Source organism: Oryza glaberrima, chromosome 3 (assembly GCF_000147395.1).
Source record: "Oryza glaberrima chromosome 3, OglaRS2, whole genome shotgun sequence".
Classification (NCBI taxonomy): Eukaryota; Viridiplantae; Streptophyta; class Magnoliopsida; order Poales; family Poaceae; genus Oryza; species Oryza glaberrima.
Window position 1 is genome coordinate 18,288,425 of NC_068328.1, and position 21,497 is coordinate 18,309,921.

General features: G+C 42.8%; 1 protein-coding gene and 1 long non-coding RNA gene across 15 annotated transcripts; one reads left to right on the forward strand and one right to left on the reverse strand.

Moving 5' to 3' along the window:
* Positions 1–268: 268 nt before the first annotated feature.
* LOC127765771 (probable WRKY transcription factor 4) lies at positions 269–11,700 on the forward strand. 2 transcript variants are annotated; one of them, XM_052290726.1, is made up of 4 exons: positions 269–836; positions 7,464–8,179; positions 8,257–8,379; positions 8,492–10,746. In XM_052290726.1, exons 1-4 carry the CDS (start codon positions 516–518, stop codon positions 8,655–8,657), a joined length of 1,326 nt encoding a protein of 441 aa, XP_052146686.1. In that variant the 5' UTR covers positions 269–515; the 3' UTR covers positions 8,658–10,746. The 2 variants fall into 2 exon arrangements, with proteins under 2 accessions (XP_052146686.1, XP_052146685.1); XM_052290725.1 differs by lacking the exon at positions 8,492–10,746 and adding an exon at positions 10,753–11,700 and having other exon boundaries at positions 310–836.
* Positions 11,701–11,900: 200 nt separating this feature from the next.
* LOC127765773 (uncharacterized) lies at positions 11,901–16,180 on the reverse strand. Of its 13 annotated transcripts, XR_008016164.1 has the most exons (6): positions 15,810–16,179; positions 15,361–15,711; positions 14,572–14,655; positions 12,677–14,378; positions 12,290–12,594; positions 11,901–12,148 (listed from the first exon to the last, which is right to left on the reverse strand). It is a non-coding gene; the product is annotated as an uncharacterized LOC127765773 (long non-coding RNA). The 13 variants fall into 13 exon arrangements; XR_008016162.1 differs by having other exon boundaries at positions 12,677–14,655; positions 15,810–16,180; XR_008016160.1 differs by having other exon boundaries at positions 14,572–15,711; positions 15,810–16,180.
* Positions 16,181–21,497: the final 5,317 nt, after the last annotated feature.

A 21,497-nucleotide genomic window follows, 5' to 3' on the forward strand; every position in this document is an offset into this window, starting at 1 on the left:
GTAAAGGAGGAATCCCCCAATTACCTGCCCCTACCCAGGTATTAAAAATAAAGGCGTTTCTTCCTCAATTCTCCATCCCAATCCCACCAAAATTCCTATGCCTCTCAATCAAACAAAACACTTAATAGCCTCTTAAAAACTCGGTCCAACCAAACCGGCCGCTAGTACCAATCGCTACGAGCAGACCGGCACTCCGCCAGCCCGCAGCTTGCCCGCGGTACCCTCAACGGAGCGGCTCCGCACGCCATACCCGTCCAGTAAGAGGCGAGGGGCCTATCACGAAAGAAAGCGGCGGGGCCAAGTCAACGTGCTACTTTTCACCGCGCCGTGCTTCCCAGAATCCCAGTGCGTGCCTCCGCCTCCACCTCCACCTCGTGACCGCAACGCATAAGAGAGCCGTAGCCGTGGACTCGCCGTACCTTTTTTGCTTTGCTTCCCACCCCTCTCATACAGCCACCCCCGGCAACAAGTTCCCCCAAAAAACGCTCCGGGCCGGCCCTCTCCCTCCTTCCCCCATGGCGGCGCACGAGGGCGGCGGCAACGGCGCCCGCCGCCCGCCCGCGCCGCCGCTGCTCCCCACGCTCTCGCTGCCCCCGCGATCCGCGGCCGGTTCCCTCTTCTCCGCCGAGTCCAGCCCCGGCGCGCTCACTCTCGCCGCCTCGCTCTTCCCCGACGCGCCCTCCCCGGCCTTCCAGGGCTCTTTCACCCAGCTCCTCGTCGGCGCCATGGGCTACCCCGCCGCCTCCGCCCCCGCTCCGCCCTCACCGTTCCCGGTGCCGCACGGACTCAGCCCCACCGCGTTCCTCGGGGGCTCCCCCGGCCTCTTCTCCCCGACGGTAACATACTCACCACAAGCCAATCAACAATCGTAGCTTTATTTATCTTATCTCTCTGCTCGACGGCCCGCTTGGTGCTTTGTCCTTGCCTATGTTCCGTGCTACTGCGTGACTGAGTGTCCGCTACTGTACAGCTAGTTGGTTATATTTTGCAGGTACTATCGTACTGTTCCTATTTTCATTGCTGATACATGTAAAGGTTAGTACAATGATGATTGTGTTGGACCCGCCTATCCAGATTTGCGTGCTGTTATTGAAACTGTGAGGTTGTTTGGGAGGCGCACAGCCGTGCAACAGTCAGGTAGGGTCCGGGTCATTTTAACCACTAGTGCCATTTCGTGGTACTACTGACTACTACTGTCCACGTACTGGGTATCTGAATGCTGCGGTACTACCTCAGTTCCAAAATGTAGCTATTTCTAGCGCAATAACTTGTCCTAAAATGAAGTTATTTCTCCAAATACCCTCTCTTCTCAACCAATCACAACCATTCTTTTCACCTACTTTCTCCTCTCCACCAATCACAACCCTCCTCCAATCATCTCGATCTACTTTCTTAATATTCGTGCCCACCTAAAAACTGCCTATATTCTGGGTCGGAGGAAGTATTGTTCTTTTCCACTGTAGTTGAGTGTCTTGCACAAGGTGATGGGTTGCTGGATAACATTTGACAGTTTTTTTTATTGAAAAACTTAAAAATGTAACTATAGCACTATAATTTGAGTATAATCACATTGTAAATATATTATAATTATATTACTGTAACTTATACCTAACTACTATAAAATCAACAAAAACCCACATGGGGCTCACTGGCTAGCGCTTCTTTCTTTTGCACGAGAGGCAGTGGGTTTGACCTCCGCCCTGTGCAGCTGTGCAAAATTGTTTTCCTACACTCTCTCACACGAATGTCAACATGATGCAATGGTCTACAAACTGAAAGTAAATTTCGCCATTCTCGCACAAATCTCAACGCGATCGAATGGTCTACAAACTGAAAGTTTTGGGGGGAAATAACTGTGAACACTTCTTTAGCAAATCTGTTTTTGCATTGCCAATAACTACGTGGTATGGTATGTTAGCCTACTGGACTGCGGGACAGGGGATGCGGAGCAGTTTGCTACTCATGACTGTTAGCTGCGTTTTGGGTTATGTGGAATGTTTCTGCTCATCATCGCTTAGTTAAAATAGGTTTATGATATATATGGCATGGGTCAGGGGCCTTTGGTTCTCTTTTTGTTGACCAGGTTCCTTTGGTTCTCTTGGATAGCTGTTATTGGTTGATCCTGCAGTTCAATCTTTTTGCCATTGAGGGGAGACTAGCTAATAGTACGATTCCATGTGGAGAGGAGACTTATAACCCTGGGGCAGCACATTTGATGAAAATGGAACTTGATAGATTTTGATATAGTTCTCTCCTATTGCCATCTAATTGAGTCTCCTATTTGTTATCAATGATGAGGCAAGAAAATAGTTGTGGTTTTCTGTTAGACTTCATGATACCATGTGGGTGAAGGTCTTCAGGCATTTCTATTTCATGCTGTAACTAAATTTTTAGATATGTATCTTATAGAGTTAGGGACAATCATACTGAACTATTGATACGGACAAAAAGGCTTGAAATTATGCTGGTAAAATATTGATATTATTATAAATATAAGAGCATACAAATGTTCCAAACGGCGCGTTAGCAATTATGGGTGTTGTATTTGATCAATTATAGAAATCATGGAGGTTGTAACAGCATGATGATGTAGGCTCTGTTAGGGTTTACAGGTATGGTAGGCGCATGGTTTGAGATCTGAAATTTGCAAATGCTCTTTTTAAATTAGCACTAGCACAGGAGGCACAAAGCATATAATGATTATCTGTTACATGTCAAGGATCTTGGTGATACTAGCATTTATAGCAAGTGACCTGATCTATTTGACCCTATGAATGTTGAAATTGGTAAATTATTTCCCTTTGTGTAGCTAAAAAAATAATGCGTGTTTATGTCTTTTTGCTAACTATATGTTTTTTTCCTCTTCTTTTGCTAGCCATTGTTGGGAATAGTCCCACATTGCTAATCTAGGAGGAGTTGAACCAACTTAAAAGTGGGGGGAGCCCCTCACCTCTTGAGCTAGCTTTTGGGGTGTAGCAAGGCTTTCTCCCGGTTGGGCCAACGTCTCCCGGTTTTGGGCTAACAAGTGGTATCAGAGCCAAACCCACAATCTCTAGTGCTTGTGCACACTTAGGGCGGTGTAAGCCCAAAGCCCAGTGGACCGCGGGTGTGAGGCCCGTATGTGCCCGTGTGTGGGGCCGGTCAGTGGACCGCGGGTGTGAGGCCCGTATGTGCCTGTGTGTGGGGCCGGTCAGGGCTAAGGGGCACCAATGTGTGACGGGGGAGATTGTTGGGAATAGTCCCACATTGCTAATCTAGGGAGTTGAACCAACTTAAAAGTGGGGGGAGCCCCTCACCTCTTGAGTTAGCTTTTGGGGTGTAGCAAGGCTTTCTCCCGGTTGGGCCAACGTCTCCCGGTTTTGGGCTAACAGCCATGTTGATATTGGTTACACAATAGTCGTAGTGATGTTAGTACGTTGTAGTGTTATCTGGATTCATGCACGTAGATGTATTCCCATTATTACATCCTAGTGGCAATTCTATTTAATGCTTGCCAAGGTTGAATGAGTTCACACTGAGTGGAGTGTACAATGCTTGCCTTATCCTTTGGAGTTTTCAGTGGAAGTTCAGCTTTTCTGCCAAGCAGGCAGATAAGTTCAAGAAAAGGTATCCTTGGTTAGGGGACAGACCGTTGGTACCAACCATCAAAACCTTCCAAATCTCCACAAATCCTACTACCGAATGTTTAGGGATTATCTCTGGAGTGCCCATACGGTACAATAGCGTTGAGGTCATCTTAGATTTCCATCTGTTTGATATCTCTGATTTTGACATACTCATAGGACATCCCATAGAGAAACTCTTAAATGTGCCCGAAACCGGTGTCCTCAACCTAAAAGTAGGAAGAATCGTCACCTCCGTCCCTGTATTGCAATCAACCAATTCTTTGATGGAGCCTCTTCCTGTTCCTGAGCCAATTGAGGAAGTGATGGCTATTTCTCCATTCGAGCCCCCAGAGTCTAATCTCGATGAATCCATCGAGGAATTCAATGAAGGGGTGGATGAATCCGGAGAAACGATTGATCTGCCAAAAATGGATCAGCCGTCATGAGCCCCAATTGAGCTAAAGCCCTTACCTTCAGGCCTACGCTATGCATTTCTGAACAGTGATGCAGAGTCTCCAGTCATTATAAGTGACAAACTCTCTGAGAGGGAGACGACCCGACTTATCGCTGTTTTAGAAAAGCATCGTGTTGCTTTTAGCTATTCCCTCCAAGACTTAAAAGGCATCAGTCCGACCCTTTGCACTCATCGCGTTCCCTTCGACCCGTCTTGTACACCATCTAGGGAACCTTAGAGGAGGCTAAACAATGCGATAAGGGAGGTCATCAAAAAGGAAGTCTTGAAACTCCTATATGCCGGGATTATCTATCCCGTGCCATATAGTGAGTGGGTTAGCCCTGTTCAGGTAGTGCCTAAGAAGGGAGGCATGACGGTCGTTGAAAACTCAAACAACGAGTTGATCCCACAACGAACCGTCACGGGATGGAGGATGTGTATTGACTATAGGAAACTCAACAAGGCTACTAAGAAGATCACTTTCCGCTGCCTTTCATTGATGAAATGCTTGAGCGGCTAGCGAACCATTCCTTCTTTTGTTTCCTTGATGGGTATTTTGGTTATCACCAAATCCCCATCCATCTCGATGATCAAAGATGCATGACGTCTATTTTCTCCGACATGATTGAGGATACCATGGAAGTCTTCATGGACAATTTTTTAGTCTATGGTAAAACTTTCGATCATTGTCTGGAGAACTTAGACAGGGTCCTACAAGGATGTCAGGAAAAAGGACTTGGTACTTAATTGGGAAAAGTGCCACTTCATGGTTCATGAAGGAATAGTCCTGAGACATCAAATCTTCGAAAGGGGAGTTGAGGTGGACAGAGCAAAAATCGAAGTAATTCGATAGCTCCCACCTCCTGTCAATGTCAAGGGAGTCCGTAGCTTCTTGGGTCATGCGGGGTTTTATAGACGTTTCATAAAGGATTTCTCTAAAATCGCTAGACCCCTAACTGCCTTGCTAGCTAAGGATGCTCTGTTTGACTTTGATGATAAGTGTCTAAAATCCTTTAAAATCTTTAAGGAATCACTCATCTCAGCACCAATCATCCAACCCCCTGATTGGTCGCTGCCGTTTGAAATCATGTGCAATGCTAGTGATTTTACTGCGGGAGCTGTTCTTGGGCAAACCAAGGATAGAAAGCACCATGCTATCGCATACTTGCATCAAAGGATGTTACATTCAGTTGAGCAAAATGATGATCGTGTCCTAGACTTTTGGAAGTTGATAATTGTAGCTGACATAAGCTAATTCTAGACTTGATGGTGTAAATTAAATAGCTCATTACTTCCCTACCAGTGTGGGAAACACAGTAAGGCTGTGTTTGGCACCATGTTTTCCCAACTCTCCCCTCTTGTTTTCCGCGCGCACGCTTTTCAAACTACTAAATGGTACCTTTTTTTTGTAAAAAGTTTCTATACAAAAGTTGCTTAAAAAAATCATATTGATCCATTTTTGAAAAAAATAGCTAATACTTAATTAATCACGCGCTAATGGACCATTTCGTTTTCCGTGTGTACTATTCTTGTTGGGAATGGGCTGGAACGAACACAGCCTTACTCGGTATGATATCATTTGTTTGACTCATGAGTTTGGGCTCCATCTCATTCCTTACTAAATGATATATAGTGTGTTTAGTTCATGCTAAAATTGGAAGTTTGGTTGAAATTGGAACGATGTGACGGAAAAGTTGGAAGTTTGTGTGTGTAGGAAAGTTTTGATGTGATGGAAAAGTTGGAAGTTTGAAGAAAAAGTTGGGAACTAAACCAGGCCATAGTTATTCCAGCGCATCTTTCTTTAAGAAAAGATACACGATAGTCCTCACTTGCTACCAGTGTCGGTGCTCTAAAACATTTCTTTTTTTAGATTTTGGCTATGATTTTAAGCAATTTCTGTAGGCTAGGGAGGCTCTTACAAAAATAAATCCAGATTTTTTCCATAGTCAGGTTAAGCCTAGGCGCTCGATGCTTCTTCAGGAGTTGATGCTACCTCAAGTGCTTAATTAACGGAACCAACAACTTTTTGATTCTACCAATCTGCATGGCTGCCGATTTAGGTGGACAACTCCCTGCATGAATCAGATTGGAAGCAGTTCTGAGCACCTTGCATTGCAGGGCACAATTCACAAGGGACTTGATTATTTTCTCTTCCAAAGCACCTCGTCAGGCATTCTGCATCGAAGATGCCCTAATGGGACTGCCTTTTAACCATATCTACTCTAGATATCCCAGTATTGCATTCTAATTAACATGATCAACTAGCTCAAAGTATTTTTGCCTTGTCCGCAGAATTGGTTCTATACCATCCAAAGTTGGTTTTGTAGCCTCTACCATGCTCTGCTCTGCTTTTCACTGAAGGGAAGAGTAATATGGTGAGTGGTGACAGCTAACTAAAGATTGAATGGATTCCTACAAATCAGAATGGCAACTTTCAGTACTACTGAAGTGAACTGAAATCTTTTGGTGCTATAGATCTAAAAAGGGAATATCTTAAACATGGCAGGAACTGTAGACTAGCAAAAATTTATTAAAAAAGTGGTGATCACTCGCATGGGTCCTATGACTTGAACCTAGGTGGTAAGGGATGTTGAACAGCATTGCCAATGCCCTCCATCAAGCCTCAGGCATCAACATGGAGTATATCTCAGGCAAATGTTTGTTTTGAGTAGTCTAATCCAGCAAATGTGAGAGAAATCCTTTTGGTAGTTTTGCCAATTTTATCAGGGTAATTGAGATGATCCCAATCCTAGGAATATGAGCAATATCTGCTATGGTTAGTGTAAGCTGCTGCTTTTTTCCATAAGTCTTGTTTCTGGAACTCCATCCTTTAGACCATAACACCTTGAAAAGTAACCAGCTAAATAACAATATGAAAAGTCTCTGAGATCAGTGAGCCTTTGAGTGGTCTTTTAGCATAAAGTTGTGAGGTCGTGACAGATTCCAAGTTTGAGTTGTCACTGATACTATTTGATTCAGGTAACGTTTGAAATTTATAGCACATTACTGCTGATTCCCAATGTACAGCCAATCTCACGTACCTGGCAAAGTAATATTTTCAAATATTTCCTGATCCCTAGTTATTTTGCATGTAAAAAATAATTTTTTTAGTGCAGTATAACCTGTAGTAAGTGGGATGAAATTCTTCCAATTAGCCTGTAAATGTGTTTGTGCTGTCCTGAATGCCAACTCACCTAGTGATACTGAAGTTATCTTCCCTTCTATTGTTATAACAATGAGCGATTATTTCTTGTTAGTAAATGTTTGAAGCCATGGCAATTAAGCTCAATTTTGATTTCTCTGCCACCTTTTTATTTACTTATGCTAAATATTTGTTGTTACATTTGCCAATAAAGATATGTGAATGTATCGGCTTACAGATGTTACCATGTTTCTTTGCACAGGGGAACTTTGAAATGTCCCATCAACAAGCCTTGGCACAAGTAACAGCAGAAGCAGTCCATTCTCCGTACAGTATGATTAATCAATCAGATTTCTCACTCCCGTTCTCGTCGACAACGACTTCAGTGTTGGCATCACAACATGTCAACTCTTCTGCCAATGTGTCATCACCACGAGAAATACCAACTCTGCCATCCCACACAGATAATAGCAACATTGAATCAACTGAGGTTTCACATGGATTCCAAACTACTGCCCTCACTGAGGATAAACCTGCTGATGATGGCTACAACTGGCGGAAGTATGGCCAGAAGGCAGTTAAGGGTGGGGAGTATCCAAGGAGCTATTATAAATGTACCCATTTAAGCTGTCCAGTTAAGAAGAAAGTGGAGCGCTCATCTGACGGACAGATTACTCAAATACTTTATAGAGGCCAGCATAACCACCAACGACCACCAAAAAGAAGGTCCAAAGATGGTGGCGCTTTACTAAATGAAGCAGATGTTTCCCCTGAGAAGGAAGATGCATCAACTAGATCAGAACAGGGCTCCCAAGATTATTCTGGAAAATTCAAGGCATCAAATGATGGTGGTCCTTCATCATCCAGGAGGGGAGATAGGGGTGAGCAAATATCGGGCTCAAGTGATAGCAATGATCAAGGCGAGGAAGAAGTGAAGGTTGAGGGTGGAGCTACTAGTGATGGAAATGCGAACAAAAGGTGGTCTACAAAACATTTTTGTTTTACTTGGACATTTTCTGAGCTTCAATATATAAATGCTAGTTTCTATTGGACAGACATGTGCCAGCTCCAGCTCAAAGAATCATTGTGCAAACAACTAGTGAGGTTGATCTTTTGGATGATGGCTACCGATGGCGCAAGTATGGTCAAAAAGTAGTAAAAGGGAATCCTCACCCAAGGTAATTCTGTTTTTCAAATTGCACTTGTTCCCGATGTTCTGCCATGTTTTTTCATTATATTGGAGCAACTCTGAATAGCTCAATGCAATCACTTTATTTTTTTTTGGTACAGAGCCCCATGCTATCTTGGACCCATTAATTATTCCAAAATGGGCGATCCATTTTATGCCACCACGTTCCATCAAATGTCTAGTGCCATGATGTCTCACTGGAATGTGGGTCTTGTGTTACAAGTAATAGATGTGGATGAAACTCAGTGGCATAATATGGCCTTATGATTAGAACTTGCTACTTTTATAGTTGTAGAAACATGGTGTACGAATCATTCCTTGCACTTGTTCCTGAAATATTATTGACGTGGCTGATGAATGCTGTGTGTTATTGGAGTCTGATTTGTTGTGGGGCTTCATTAAAGGATTTTCATGAGTAGAGCTGGGAGAATAGCCTTGGCTGACGGGATGATGAGGGTGAAGTGTGCCTCGTCGCTGTGTTGACAGAATGAGGGAGGGAGATTTTGGACCTTTTGGTATTTTATGCTCGCTTTACTCATATTTAGCCAAAGTCCATATATAGGAGAGGCCCACAACCAAAGGTCCTAAATTTATGGAAACATACTAATGAAGGAAATAAAGCAACAAAATAAGGAAATAGCTAATTAGGAAACATTTCTCTAAAACTTGTAGGCGTATTGTGGTGGCTGGCAGTAGAGCCAGCAATTTTACCCTGTGGGGTCCATTATCATTGCTTGATATTTTAGTGGGGCCATTTATGCAAAATTCAGTGGATTTACATGGAAAAATTAGTACCCATAAGGGTGTTAGTGAAAAAGCTGTGGGGTCAGCTGATCCCACAGTTTGTACATGGCTCCGCCACTGGCTGGTGCACTTGTAGCCCTGTGTTGGTGGGCTGTAGGTGCGCCTCCACATGATATATCCCCTCTCTGAAAGCAGCTTGTCCTCATACTGAATTGGGGAAGCACTTGATGAAGTTGTTTTGAGATCCTTGACGTATTGGCAGCTAGAGAGTTCAGCCAATGGACAAAGGGCTCGAGAGGATCACGGGCATGACGGGGCTTTGAGCAATTTGATGAGGGTATCTGGCAAACTTGTTGACACTCCAGTGGGAGTGAGGGAATTGCAGCCTTCTCTCCATGGAAGGGTTTCAGTACCCACGTGAAAGATATGTCTAGGACTCTCTTGTGTACTTCAATATAATTGGGCCTTGAACTTCCTATATACTACCTCTGTCCTAAAATATACTTCCTCCGTTTCACAATGTAAGTCATTCTAGCATTTCCCACATTCATATTGATGTTAATGAATCTAGATAGATATATGTCTAGATCTATTAACATAAATATGAATGTGGAAAATGCTAGAATGACTTACATTGTGGAACGGATGATGTAGTAGATTTTGCCCATGCAACTACATGGGCAAAATCCCTTATAATTTGGAATTGAGGCAGTAGTACTTTCTTGCTTTATTAATCTTTAGCGAAGTCTGTATATAGGAGAGGCCCACAAGCAGAGGAAATATATGAATAAAATCAGGAAATTTTTAATCAGGACATCTCCTATACTTGGGGCCTTACTTATACCATAGAAAGTTGACTATATTTGAAAATTGTTCCAAATTATTGTTTCCAGTCAGAAATATAGATCAAAAGTTCCTGAAAAAACTAGGTTAAACTAGACTGGAATTAACCTATGAAGCTTTAAAGAACTTTCTTGAACTACTTGAACGAAAACCCTCAATATGAAACCATAGATTAAAGCTAGAACTGAGCAAACACAAGGAACATCGAGAAAAAAAAAACGTGTTGCATTAGGCTACTAATTCTCAATGTTTTTTTTTCTATACATATTTGGGGAAAAAAAATACTTCAAATCCAACTCAAGATTCTCCAAATGTAGTTTAATTTGGATGTTGTCTAGTTGTACTAAACAAAATCAGGTGTGGACTTTTTTTTTAATGCATAAGTGGGACTTAGCAAAACCAGGTTATGGACTAACCTTGGCATAATTGTGGCTGTAGCCACCTCTGAACAAGCTTTGATCCTATCCGCTTTAGCTGGTCATTATATATGATTTAGAAGGTTAACTGACATGCACTTGAGCTTTTTCTGTTTTATGACTCTGTACATGTTTGTCATATTATGATTTGTCCTTTATTAAGTTACCCTGTTGAAGAACATTTAAGTTCGGGATGGCTCTTTTTGGACAGGTTTACAGCTGTTTTGAAATGATATTTATCTAAAGTTTTAACTATTTAGTCATCAGGTCCATTTGGTGCTATTGATATCTCCCTTTATCTCTGGCAATCTATCTAAACTGATTACTTGCCGCTTATCTACTTCTTTTTAACTTTGTAGGAGTTACTACAAATGCACGTACCAAGGATGTGATGTGAAGAAGCATATTGAGAGATCCTCACAAGACCCAAAGGCTGTGATAACTACATATGAAGGCAAGCACAGCCATGACGTGCCAGCAGCCAGGAACAGTAGCCATTCTTCCGCTAATGCCAACGTATCGTCTTCCAGCAATTTACCTCACAAGGATAGGGGGCAACGGTCGTCGCGCAGAGATGGTTTGCGGAATGCATCTTCAGTTTCTTCCTTACAGTTAAAAGAAGAGAGTGGATAGCATGAAATTTTGGTAGTGTTTAGCTGGGTAAATTGTTCTGTTCTTCAGTCCAATCTGGGTGTGCTGCTTCCAAGCGCCGCTGAGCAGCGTGTATTGGCTTTGTAGGTTGGTTCTTGCATTGGTTTAGTTAGGGCTTAGGGGCTCGTTTGGTATGCGGGAATATGCTCATATTCCTCTGGAAATCGAACCGTTTCATGTGAAACTAAAATTCATGCCTTCCAAACAGGGCCTTAGCAAGAGGAAACCCAGCATAGCATCCTTCCATTATCTCGCACGTTGTGCTTCCAATGGCTGTAAATGACAGGTCCTGCCCGATAGAGAATTATGGGCGACAGAGGTTTCTTTGGCGCAACTGTAAATGCTTGGCATGTAAGTCTCATCTGATGGCTGCTCCTTTTTGGACTTTTTGATAGCTGATCTCTAGATACACGGTGACCTCCAGTTGTATGTAAGAGGTGTTCGGTAGGATTTATTAAAGGAATTATTTTGTTCCCCGCAAGAGAGGGATTTTTTGTTCACTAGTGAGCAGGCACATGCAAGGCACATTGATGTATATTAAATGAAGTAGATTGAAAAAAAAAGATACATTCATCGCTTAAATCAATTTTAACCCTACAAGTAGCAGTTTATCCTAAATGCAAATTATGTGCAGAACAAGGATTTTTTGGGCATGTCATATTGATCACAAACATCCTACAGAAAGCACACAACATTATATTCTAATTAACATTCGCTTTTTTCTTCAAATAAGAATCTTATCGTATAAATATAACTCATATAGAACTACAATACTATAGTGATATTAGACCATTAGGTACGATAAATAATATCATTATTCACAGTGCATTTTTTTTTTTTTGAATTGGCAAGCATCTCAGATAAAACTTTCTCCCATAAATATCAACTCATATCACCATAGACAACATAACAGGGAGTGAAATAGATATGAAGGGAAGATGGTCTTCAGGCAAGCCATCATGCATAAACATCTTCCAGAAAAGACAGTCTATCTCCTGGACTGAATCAGCAAAGGCTTCCTCTATCTAAACTGATAATTTTATGATACTACCAGTCTCGTGTCCAAGTTTGCCATAATATGTCCACGCAAAATAACGCATCCCACTGGAAATACATAATTACACTAAAATTAGAGTGTAAATATATCGTTAGCAGGTGAGCTTACCTGGAAAAATGAACACTGACGTGTCACTTTGTATTACATCATGCAAACAATTTACATTGTTCTAAGAAACGAGAACTGACCGAGTTTTGAGTGACAGAAACTGCAGGGATAAATGCCATCTCAGGGCCATCAAACCGCACACGCACTTCGTCGAATAAAATATCGGGTTGTCATTTAAAGTTCAGAGATGAATTCACCACTGAAAAATATAAAGATCTAAATGTTAGTTCTAGTTCAACTTTAGACATGATCAACCAAGGATGACAAAATGCACATAATTAAACTTATCCTTCCGTGCGCATGTATCTGGAGGCCATGAACACATCTATTAATCCAGAAATCCTTTATCTGATATATGATGCCTCGTTTTGAGTACATGATTCAACTTAAAAAATAAAATAAAATTCAACATGTTAATCATTTGATGAAGCAACCCATGCGCATGAGAGAAAGTGATGTGCATGTACCTAATTAGGATACATCGGAATATCATAACAATATCTTCACTTTTACACGTCTTCTCATCGGTAAACAATGGCCAACAATATAATCACCTATAACTGAAGCGGTAGTTATAACACATTGAGAAACAATATCCAGTACCTGAACTTTTTAGAGTAATAAGTAAAAGGTTGCGCACGCACACAAGACACACTCATATTTTGTTAAACTCACAACATGCAGCAGGGTAGGGAAGATAAAACTTTGGAAAGAATAGACCTGACTCTGTTGATGAATCTGGTGTAGAGTTGCCAACGTTGTTCATTGTATTAAGAAGCTGCCTCCGATTTCCGTAGGGTTGTAAAATGGAACAATACCAGAAATTAGCTCCAGGATTTTTTGTCAGGTTAACATTCAAAGAAAGATAGAGTTGCTTCAGAGCTTTGAGATCATTGATATTCTTCAACCCAACATCAGATTAGTTTTTGCTGCAAACTAAATTAGGGGGGTCCTAGCAGCCAACAGATTAGGCTAGCACAAATCACCCTGTAGTGCGCGATGAACTAAAACATTTTAAATTCTTCAGCTCTATAAATAATAAGCAATAGGAACTTAGGAAATATTGCCTTTTTGTTAAATGGAAAAAAAAACTCTTAGATTATCGATTGCTGAAAAAATAAAGTATGACTTAATTTACCATAATAAGAAAGCATGTTTGGCTAACTCATCTTTCGCTGAATATTGAAAGTTTATCTTTGTTGAAGCAATAATATTGTCAGTGCAATCCAACAGAACTTTGCATCCAATCCATGAGCTTGCTACAATGATGATCATTGTATAAAACATGGATTGATTGGGCCAAATTTTTTCAAAAGCCATAAAGGGTATATGCAATGGAAGAGGGAAAAGTGAGTTTCTGTATCTTGTGGAGCACAGTCAACCTTGCAAACTCTATGGAGCAATCAAATAACTTACGAAGCAGCCTACAATGCATCGACACACCATCCAATCTAAATCCAATGTATAGATTGAACTCTAAGAAGCATCCATAGAGAATCATTTGTAATATCGCTTCCTCTTAAGATTGGTGCCACTTTAATTTGTAATATCGCCAAGCACAATAGGTTATAGGGTGCCATTCCATGTAACTGCCAAGCATTGTGAATAAAAATTGAGAACGAGCACTGATTGTTTAATATATAACAATTTTTTTTGTAAAGTCCAGATCTGAATCAAAACAGACATGATAACTAAAATTTATGAATCTCCATAAACATAATGACCATGAAATGGTGAATATAAACAAGCATATCATGGTTTGTTTCAATGATTTATTTTGGGCAGCACAAAAGGAGGCATATCTTTCCTTGTTATAAACAAACATGATGTTTATTACCGTATATATCCAGAATTTTTTGGCCTCCTATGGTGGCGTTTGCTTTTGATCTTGTTTGTAAGCCTAAGTGCTTGGTGATGTAATGCTGTGGCTGTGTACATCCTTCGGGATGTAGAGGCCAGGTTTTATTTAATCCATTATCTAAAAAAATATCCAGAATTTTTAGGAGCAAAATATATTACCTATCCTTTTCATGATTCCTGAACAGGTTTGGGTAGCACCAAAGGAAGCTAAATTCTTAATGTGATGGGTTATGTTTTGTTTGGCAACCCCTACTTTTATGATGTCTCCTACGGGAGCCCTTCCATGAGTGGGAGTAACAGACATAGATCCTGTTTAAGAAAATAGACGAAGTATTAGTAGCAGGTCCAAACAATAGTAAAGTAGAACTTCATGGTATATTGCAAAGAATGCAGAAAAAAAAATAAGTAAGGTTCCAGTTGTTCTCTCTTATGACGCCATGAATCTGGAGCCCGCATGGAAGGTGATTGCAACGACAGGAATTATAAATGCTGATCCTACGACCTGCCGTGTCGTTCGATGGCGCCAGCGTCATTGGTCAAGATTGGTGGAGGGCGTGTGGACTTGCGGTGACGGGTGTTTTGGCAACTGTTTAGGGTTCAGAAAAATGCAACTGATGTTTTAGATCACTATATAGAATATATTACTTAATGGACACTATTATTCTGATGGAAAATTTTACCAGGCATGTTCAAACAATTGACTCAGAGTAGACAAAAAAATTCCCAATCAAAACATGGCTGTCCAAGATTACAATGCAGGCCATATTCCGGAAATAATAAGTTTAGAAAATTATCAAGTAAACTGGTACAATACAATTACAATCCATTGCTTCCGTGACGGAACATTAATTCACAATAGAAAGATGCGGTTCAAGCCAGGTTTAAACCCAGTTTTTGAACTGCGACAGTAATCTGACAAATCTGTGAGAAATAGTAAATATTGTACATTGCAGCCCACAATTTTGTTACAATAATATGCAATCTAATACTTTGCACAACATAATTTCAGTCATGCACAGGCAGCAAGGCATTGTTTAGTAATCATCTTACATGAAAGATGATTCCTTAGCAAGAATCACATCGAAGTATGCGGCATCAAGTACGAAACAGAAATCTAACCTGAAACTATATGAAATATTTTGGAACTCCATGAATTTGCTATCTATTGAATTAGTTCCTAACCATTGAATCATTTCCTCAAGCAGTAGGGGAAGCATGGCCAGAAAGCAATGTACATGCTCGGTGTAGTCTCCACAAACACAAGAGATGAATGAGAGGAGAAACATATAACCTGAATCATGTGACCAAACCAAAAAGGGCGGATTGAGGGCTGGCGGGAGGGTGTGCGCAAGCGTCGGCGGCTGCCTGGTCACGCCGACGGGTGGCAGGAGGGCGCGAGGAGTCGGCGGCGGCGGGCGGGGTGGAGGGCGAGCGCTGTCGGCGGTGAGGCGCGGGCGGGAGCGCGAGCGCGAGCGATGTGGAGGCGGGGGCCGTCGGCTGGGATGCATGGGCGGGGTGGACCGTGAGCACCGGCGGCGAGGAGGCGCAGGCGGTGACGATGTGGAGGCGCGTCCGATGGTTTTGTCGAAGAGAGGCGCCTCGCCCACTCCACCCTGCTCGGGCGACCGACGGCGAGACGATACTACGGCAAGGGCATCCGCGGCGGCGCGTGAGGGGAGGAGAGGAAGAGATTAGGGTTTGGGGAGAGGGTTGGCGACGCTTGAGAGAGGAATAAGATACCTGGGTGGGGCGTCGGCGGCGGAGGCGGTGGACAGGGAGGAATGTATGTGACGGCGACCGCGGTGGCGCCGATCTGGCCGAGGACAGATGCGACGACGGCGGAGGGGCGGTGGCGTAGGAGGCGGCGGCGGCGATGCGGCCCGCTCCCTCGGCGACGACGACGGCACCCTGCTCCGAGCGGCTCCGGCAGGAGGCGGCGGATCCGAGGCGGCGACGGGTAGCGGCTCAGGCGGGCGCGCGCGCGGCGGCGGCGCCGACGGACCAGGCGCGCGATGTGCGTCGCGGAGGACGCGTGCGAAGGAGAAGGGGAGGCAGTTTTTTCGCGAAAAAGAGGAAGCAGTTTGTTTTTCGGCGAAATTTTTTTCCCGTGCGCGACGTGGTCTGCGGATGGTGCGGTACTGCGGTTTCTTTCATGACAGGTGAGTCCCATGCTACAGTGAATGTGAAGGATCGGAGGATTGTGGATGAACTTGTACTTTTTATCTTAGTATAGATGTGTTCAAATTGTCAGTAAATTTTGGTGGTTTTCGTTTTTGTCTTCCTCGATTGCGTGCTCAATTTGCATTAGTCATTGCTGGCATATGTCAAATCAATGTGATTCGGAACAAACTCAAACTTGATAATATTTTCAAATAGATAGTAATGTCAGTTCTAAAAAATAAAAAGGCAGTAATATACTGGTTATGTGATTGCTCCCTAGGAGTAGTGTCCAAACTTCAGATGGTCCTTGTAAGAGAGAAACGGAGAGTATGGTGGGCTGGTGGCAATTTGTTTTGTTAGCTCGCCTTGTCATATGATTTTGGGCAATAGTGTGACGGACCATAGCTCGTGTCTTGTAGAAAATGGAATTCAGCAATATAAACGGGTAGATGGATAGATACGGAGACAAGAATTTAGACCGGTTTAGGTACTCTCAATGAAAGGTAATAGCCGTCGGGTGTAGTATTGATCCGATGATCTAGTTGTGAATATTTGCGTTCATGCCCTTGGAGAGGGCTCCCTGCCCGCCTTACATAGGTTGAGGGGCAGGGTTACAAAGAAGAAACCTAGCCAGACACGGCATCAGTTTCCTAATCTATTACATAATATATGGATGTGGCTCACCTCCTATCTCTAGTAGAATGTGGAGGCCGTGTCGGTATCTGGTATTCATATTCTCCACAGTAGCCCCTGAGACCTTCACAGTTGAAAAGATAATCTTCTCCCGAGCTAAATCACCAAAAGCCAAGTGCTTCAATCATTTTTGCCATGGTCTCCTGAGTGCTCTAACCAAATCATGAGGCTGTGGAGGGCTGAAAAAATTTAAGAATATTTACTTAGGTACATCAACTAGATGTACCTAATTAGGTGTAGCCCCCCGACTATGTGGTTAGTTGAACAAACTAAACATATAGTCAGAGAATTAATAAATCAACCAGCTGAGTGGTTTTAAGCCACCTAAGTACCATAATAATAGTATATGCGGTATGAACCCCCGAGTAAACAATACTCAAGTGATAAAATCGATTGCTTTGTAAAATATGATGCGAGCAACCTAAAGTTGACTACATCTTTGAAAATTCAAATAGCAAAACAACTATAAAGAAGCATGTATGCTGTGAGTAAAGAAATTTTTAAGCAATGGGCACACACCATATGCATACTGCTTTAATTAATGTGCTTAAGTCCTTAAAAAACACATGATTTCACTACTCCTGGAAATATATGACACACGTGGTGTAAAATCCGAGTCAATAAACTCATAAAAGATTTACCAATCGCCTGGAAAATGACCAAAATATATAATCAGCCTAAGCCATAAAATTGGTCTATAAATTAAAATGCACACTTATGTGGCAAAAAGCAACGTTATTGTATCCAATCGATTGCTTTCTAAACTCAAACAATGCCTTGACTTATACATATATTAAAAAGTCAGTGGGGCAGCTATGCTATATAAAGCTTCATTGTTTGGTACCTTTTAAAATGAATTGTACTAACTCCTAAAAAGTTGAGTAAAAACAGTATAAAATGATTTTAAGGTATTGGGCACTTGATCACGTGCACTTTTACCTAAGCAAAAAATGCATATGTCCCTAAAGACAAGCAACAGGGCACACCTAAAAATATAGGCTACGGACATATTAGACCTAGGTCCAAAATATGCTCACCAATACCCTTAAAAAGATGATGATGAGGACATTCCAGTCATGACTATACCAAATTCAACTACTGTTACACATGACCAAGTAATGGAATGACCGATTACGCGAAGTCGTGCGAAGAAACTACAACAGCAGGTGAACTCACTCCTTGCTACATTTGATGCATCTATAGATGAGAATGTTGTACTACCTAAATTTTCTACTTTGGTTGTTCTTAGCAATATGCAACAAGAGGAAGCTGAATCGGACCATGGAGTTCAAACCGCTACAGTGAAAAACGGACCAGTTTCGTCATAACTTTTGATTCTCAAAATCTATGAAGGTGAATGAGCACTTTTTGGAAATCTTATTGAGTCTAGTTTCACACCCAATAAACCTCTCGTCAATTGGATTTCCCACTAAAGAGTTATGGCCAAATTATTGGACACTGCTCCGAAGGCTTACAATCTGCTAGGACATTCAACTTCCCATGCAAAACTGTATCAATCTACGATATTTCATAGTGCATCATGCACATGGTGTGAAAGATTATTAAGTTAGCTTTCCAATGCAACCAACCCCATATCATTTGGACTTTCCAATAAAGAGTAATGACCTTTTTACTGAAGGCTGCTCAGAAGCCAAACAGACGCGCGAGTCTTCTTGAGAATTCACTTGTTGAGACCTTTGGGCTGGCCTATGTCCTTCAAATTTCCAAGAGTTTTCATACCTATCTAGGAGGGTTGTTCCTAGTATAACACCCCCTATGTGCTTCCAGAAAACAACTTTTGATGATTTGATAACTTGAATGGTGTTTGCAACCGAGTTGCTTGCACTTACACCCCTTTGTTCTTGCGAGTTCTTCTTAGACTTGTGAGGAAGACCTCTCTGAGGTCCCCTAGTTCGTGTTCTATGGCTTCCAGTTCGGCTGCACCGTATTGTGCGGATTAGTCCCGGATTGTGGTTCTGCGGTCGTTCGGAGATCGAGCCGAAGTCCTCATGGTTTCGGTGCCTCTCTCCCCGTCGCCAAGTATAAAGCTAGTTACCTGCTGTTTCTACAACCTTGGTTTTCATCCTACTGTCATGAAGATCTTGTCACCCTTCGTGAGTGTGTTTGCATCATATGGTATCAAAGCTTTCGTTGTCACCGTAGGTCTCGGAATCATCCACATATTTACCTTTAGTTTATCTATCATTTGTTACTATTTTGTTCATCACCCAAAGTCCACTGAAAAAGCCACAAAAAATCCTATAGCCTTTTGACGGTACTGTTATGTTTTTGTGTTCATCAAGTTGCCAGTCACCATCTTTACACATATTGTGTTGTTTATTATTTGTTATCCGCACCCTTATTAGTATAAGTTTTTTTTAAAAAAATATTCAAAAAAAGAGGGAAGAAAGGAGAAAATAAAGATTAAAAAAAAATAGAGATGAAGTTGAAAGGGGTTGTGATGCGGTTTGCTTGCTGAATTTTTTTTTTAGTTCTACATATTCAGATTTTTGGTGACCTAAATAGCAGCAACTTCATATCTTTTCAGCACATCAAACCACTTTGTTTTTAGTAGCTTAGCCTCCCTTATTTAGCCACCTATATCAAACCATTTGGTGACAATGTGTAACACGCCTCTTAATTTGCTCCCGGGTGATGTAGATCGAGTGCATCTTATCCGAGCGCCTTCTGATCTGAGTAATTATCCCTCACAGGTTGTACCAAAGTAGATATAAAAATTGAATCCTGACTGGCGCCTGTACTCGGCTGATTTCTAGAATAAGCCTAGATTGATGGTATGATCTTTGTGCTTTAGTTGGTAAGCCCCTAAGCATGTAGCTATGGGCCCCCAGTTTTGTACACCGGAAACCTGTTAACGCCGAAATTTGGTAAGCCCCTAAGAGAATTATCACATTGCCAATAGTCGGATTCTTGGTATATTCGGTTAAGGAAATTAATCTATTAAAGGAAGCTTATCCAGAAGTGTCTGAGTTCAAGGAGGATGCGGCATAGCAAGTTATCTATTAATTAGGAATAGTTTGTTAGTTTCCTTTTATCTGTAGGAAAATGTGTTTAGTGTCCTATAAGGACTTTATGTTTTCCTTTTATCTTTAGGAAAGTTTCTTTCTTGTCCTACAAGGATTAGTATCTCCCCATGGGTATAAATATGTACACCTGGGGTCATTGTAATTTATCTCTCGATCAATACTACTCTCGGTGCATCGCCACCCTCTTTTCTGAGGTTTTACTTATCAACCGGCGGAATTTTGTACCTGACGCAGGGCTGCATCGGTTTAGTTCGATCTCCGACGAAAGGGTAAGTCCTACGTTCTGTCGGCCTAGGCAATTGTCTCATCTACATCAGCGTCGTTCGAGGCTGTATCAGTATATTCGACCTCTTGGATTGCTCTGGTTTGGATGATATATTTGTCTGCCTATTTATCATATGTCTATGTTAATCTAGTCTTAGCATATCAATTTAGCTCTATCGGCTGCTTCTCGCCTTAGGGTTTCTGCCGGTATTGTAACGCCCCGATTTTCGTTCGGGATTAAAAATCATTTAATAATACATTTTCTAGAAATTAAATAAAAGTTAAATCAATTTAATCAAGTGAATTATAGAGGGAATTAAAATTTTCCTTTAAAAATCATTGGTCAAAAATATTTTGTAATATTCTCTGTACCCTAATGAACTCTCTGAAATTTCCCACGAATTTTCAGAGCTCAATATCTAATTTTAAAGTCACAAAGATCATTTAACCAATTAAATAAAAAGAAAAACAAATAATTTCCCCTTCCTCCCTTTTGGGCTTGGCCCAAGCCTTCCCCCTCCTCTCCCATGGCCCGCGCCCCCCTCCTCCTTCTCGGGCTGGCCCAGTTCGCTCCCTCTCCCTCCAAAGTCCGCATCGCCTCCTCCACCCAGCCTCCCTTGTCCTTCTCACCGATAGGTGGGGCCCACCTGTCATCCCCAACCTCCATCCATCTCGGCCGGCAACTGCCATGGGCGCCCACGTCGCCACCTCTCCCGTTCGGTTCCGCCTCCCGCGCTCGCAACCGACGACGTGAATCGGCTCCCCTCCACCTCCTCGACCAAATTCCCCACTCGTCCCGCAAAATTTGTTGCCGGTTAACCCCACTTCCTCCCCCACGTCGGCGCCCCACTTCCCCGCCGGTTGCCGCCCCTCTCGGCCCCGATTCCGCCGCTCCGACCCCATATAAACGACCCCCGGGCTCTCCTTTCCCATTTCCTCCTCCTCCCCGAGCTCACTGCGCCCCCTCTCGCCCTACCCGCGTCGCACCTCGCCTCCGCCGCTCGCCGGCTAACTCCAGCCGCACGCCACCACCGTCGGCTTCGTCGCCGCGCGGGCAAGCCCGGCCGCCGTTTTTCTCCCCCAACCCTCCACTGAGCCGCCACCTCCACTGTCAACCGAAGCCGCCCCCACCTCTGTCAGCTCCGGCCGCCTCTTGCCGCCGCCCTAGCCACCACCAAGCCACGCCACCGCCACCATCGGCTTCGCAGCGCCGAGGAGCACCTCGGTCACCGCTCTTCATCGCCGGAACCCTGCCGAAACTCGT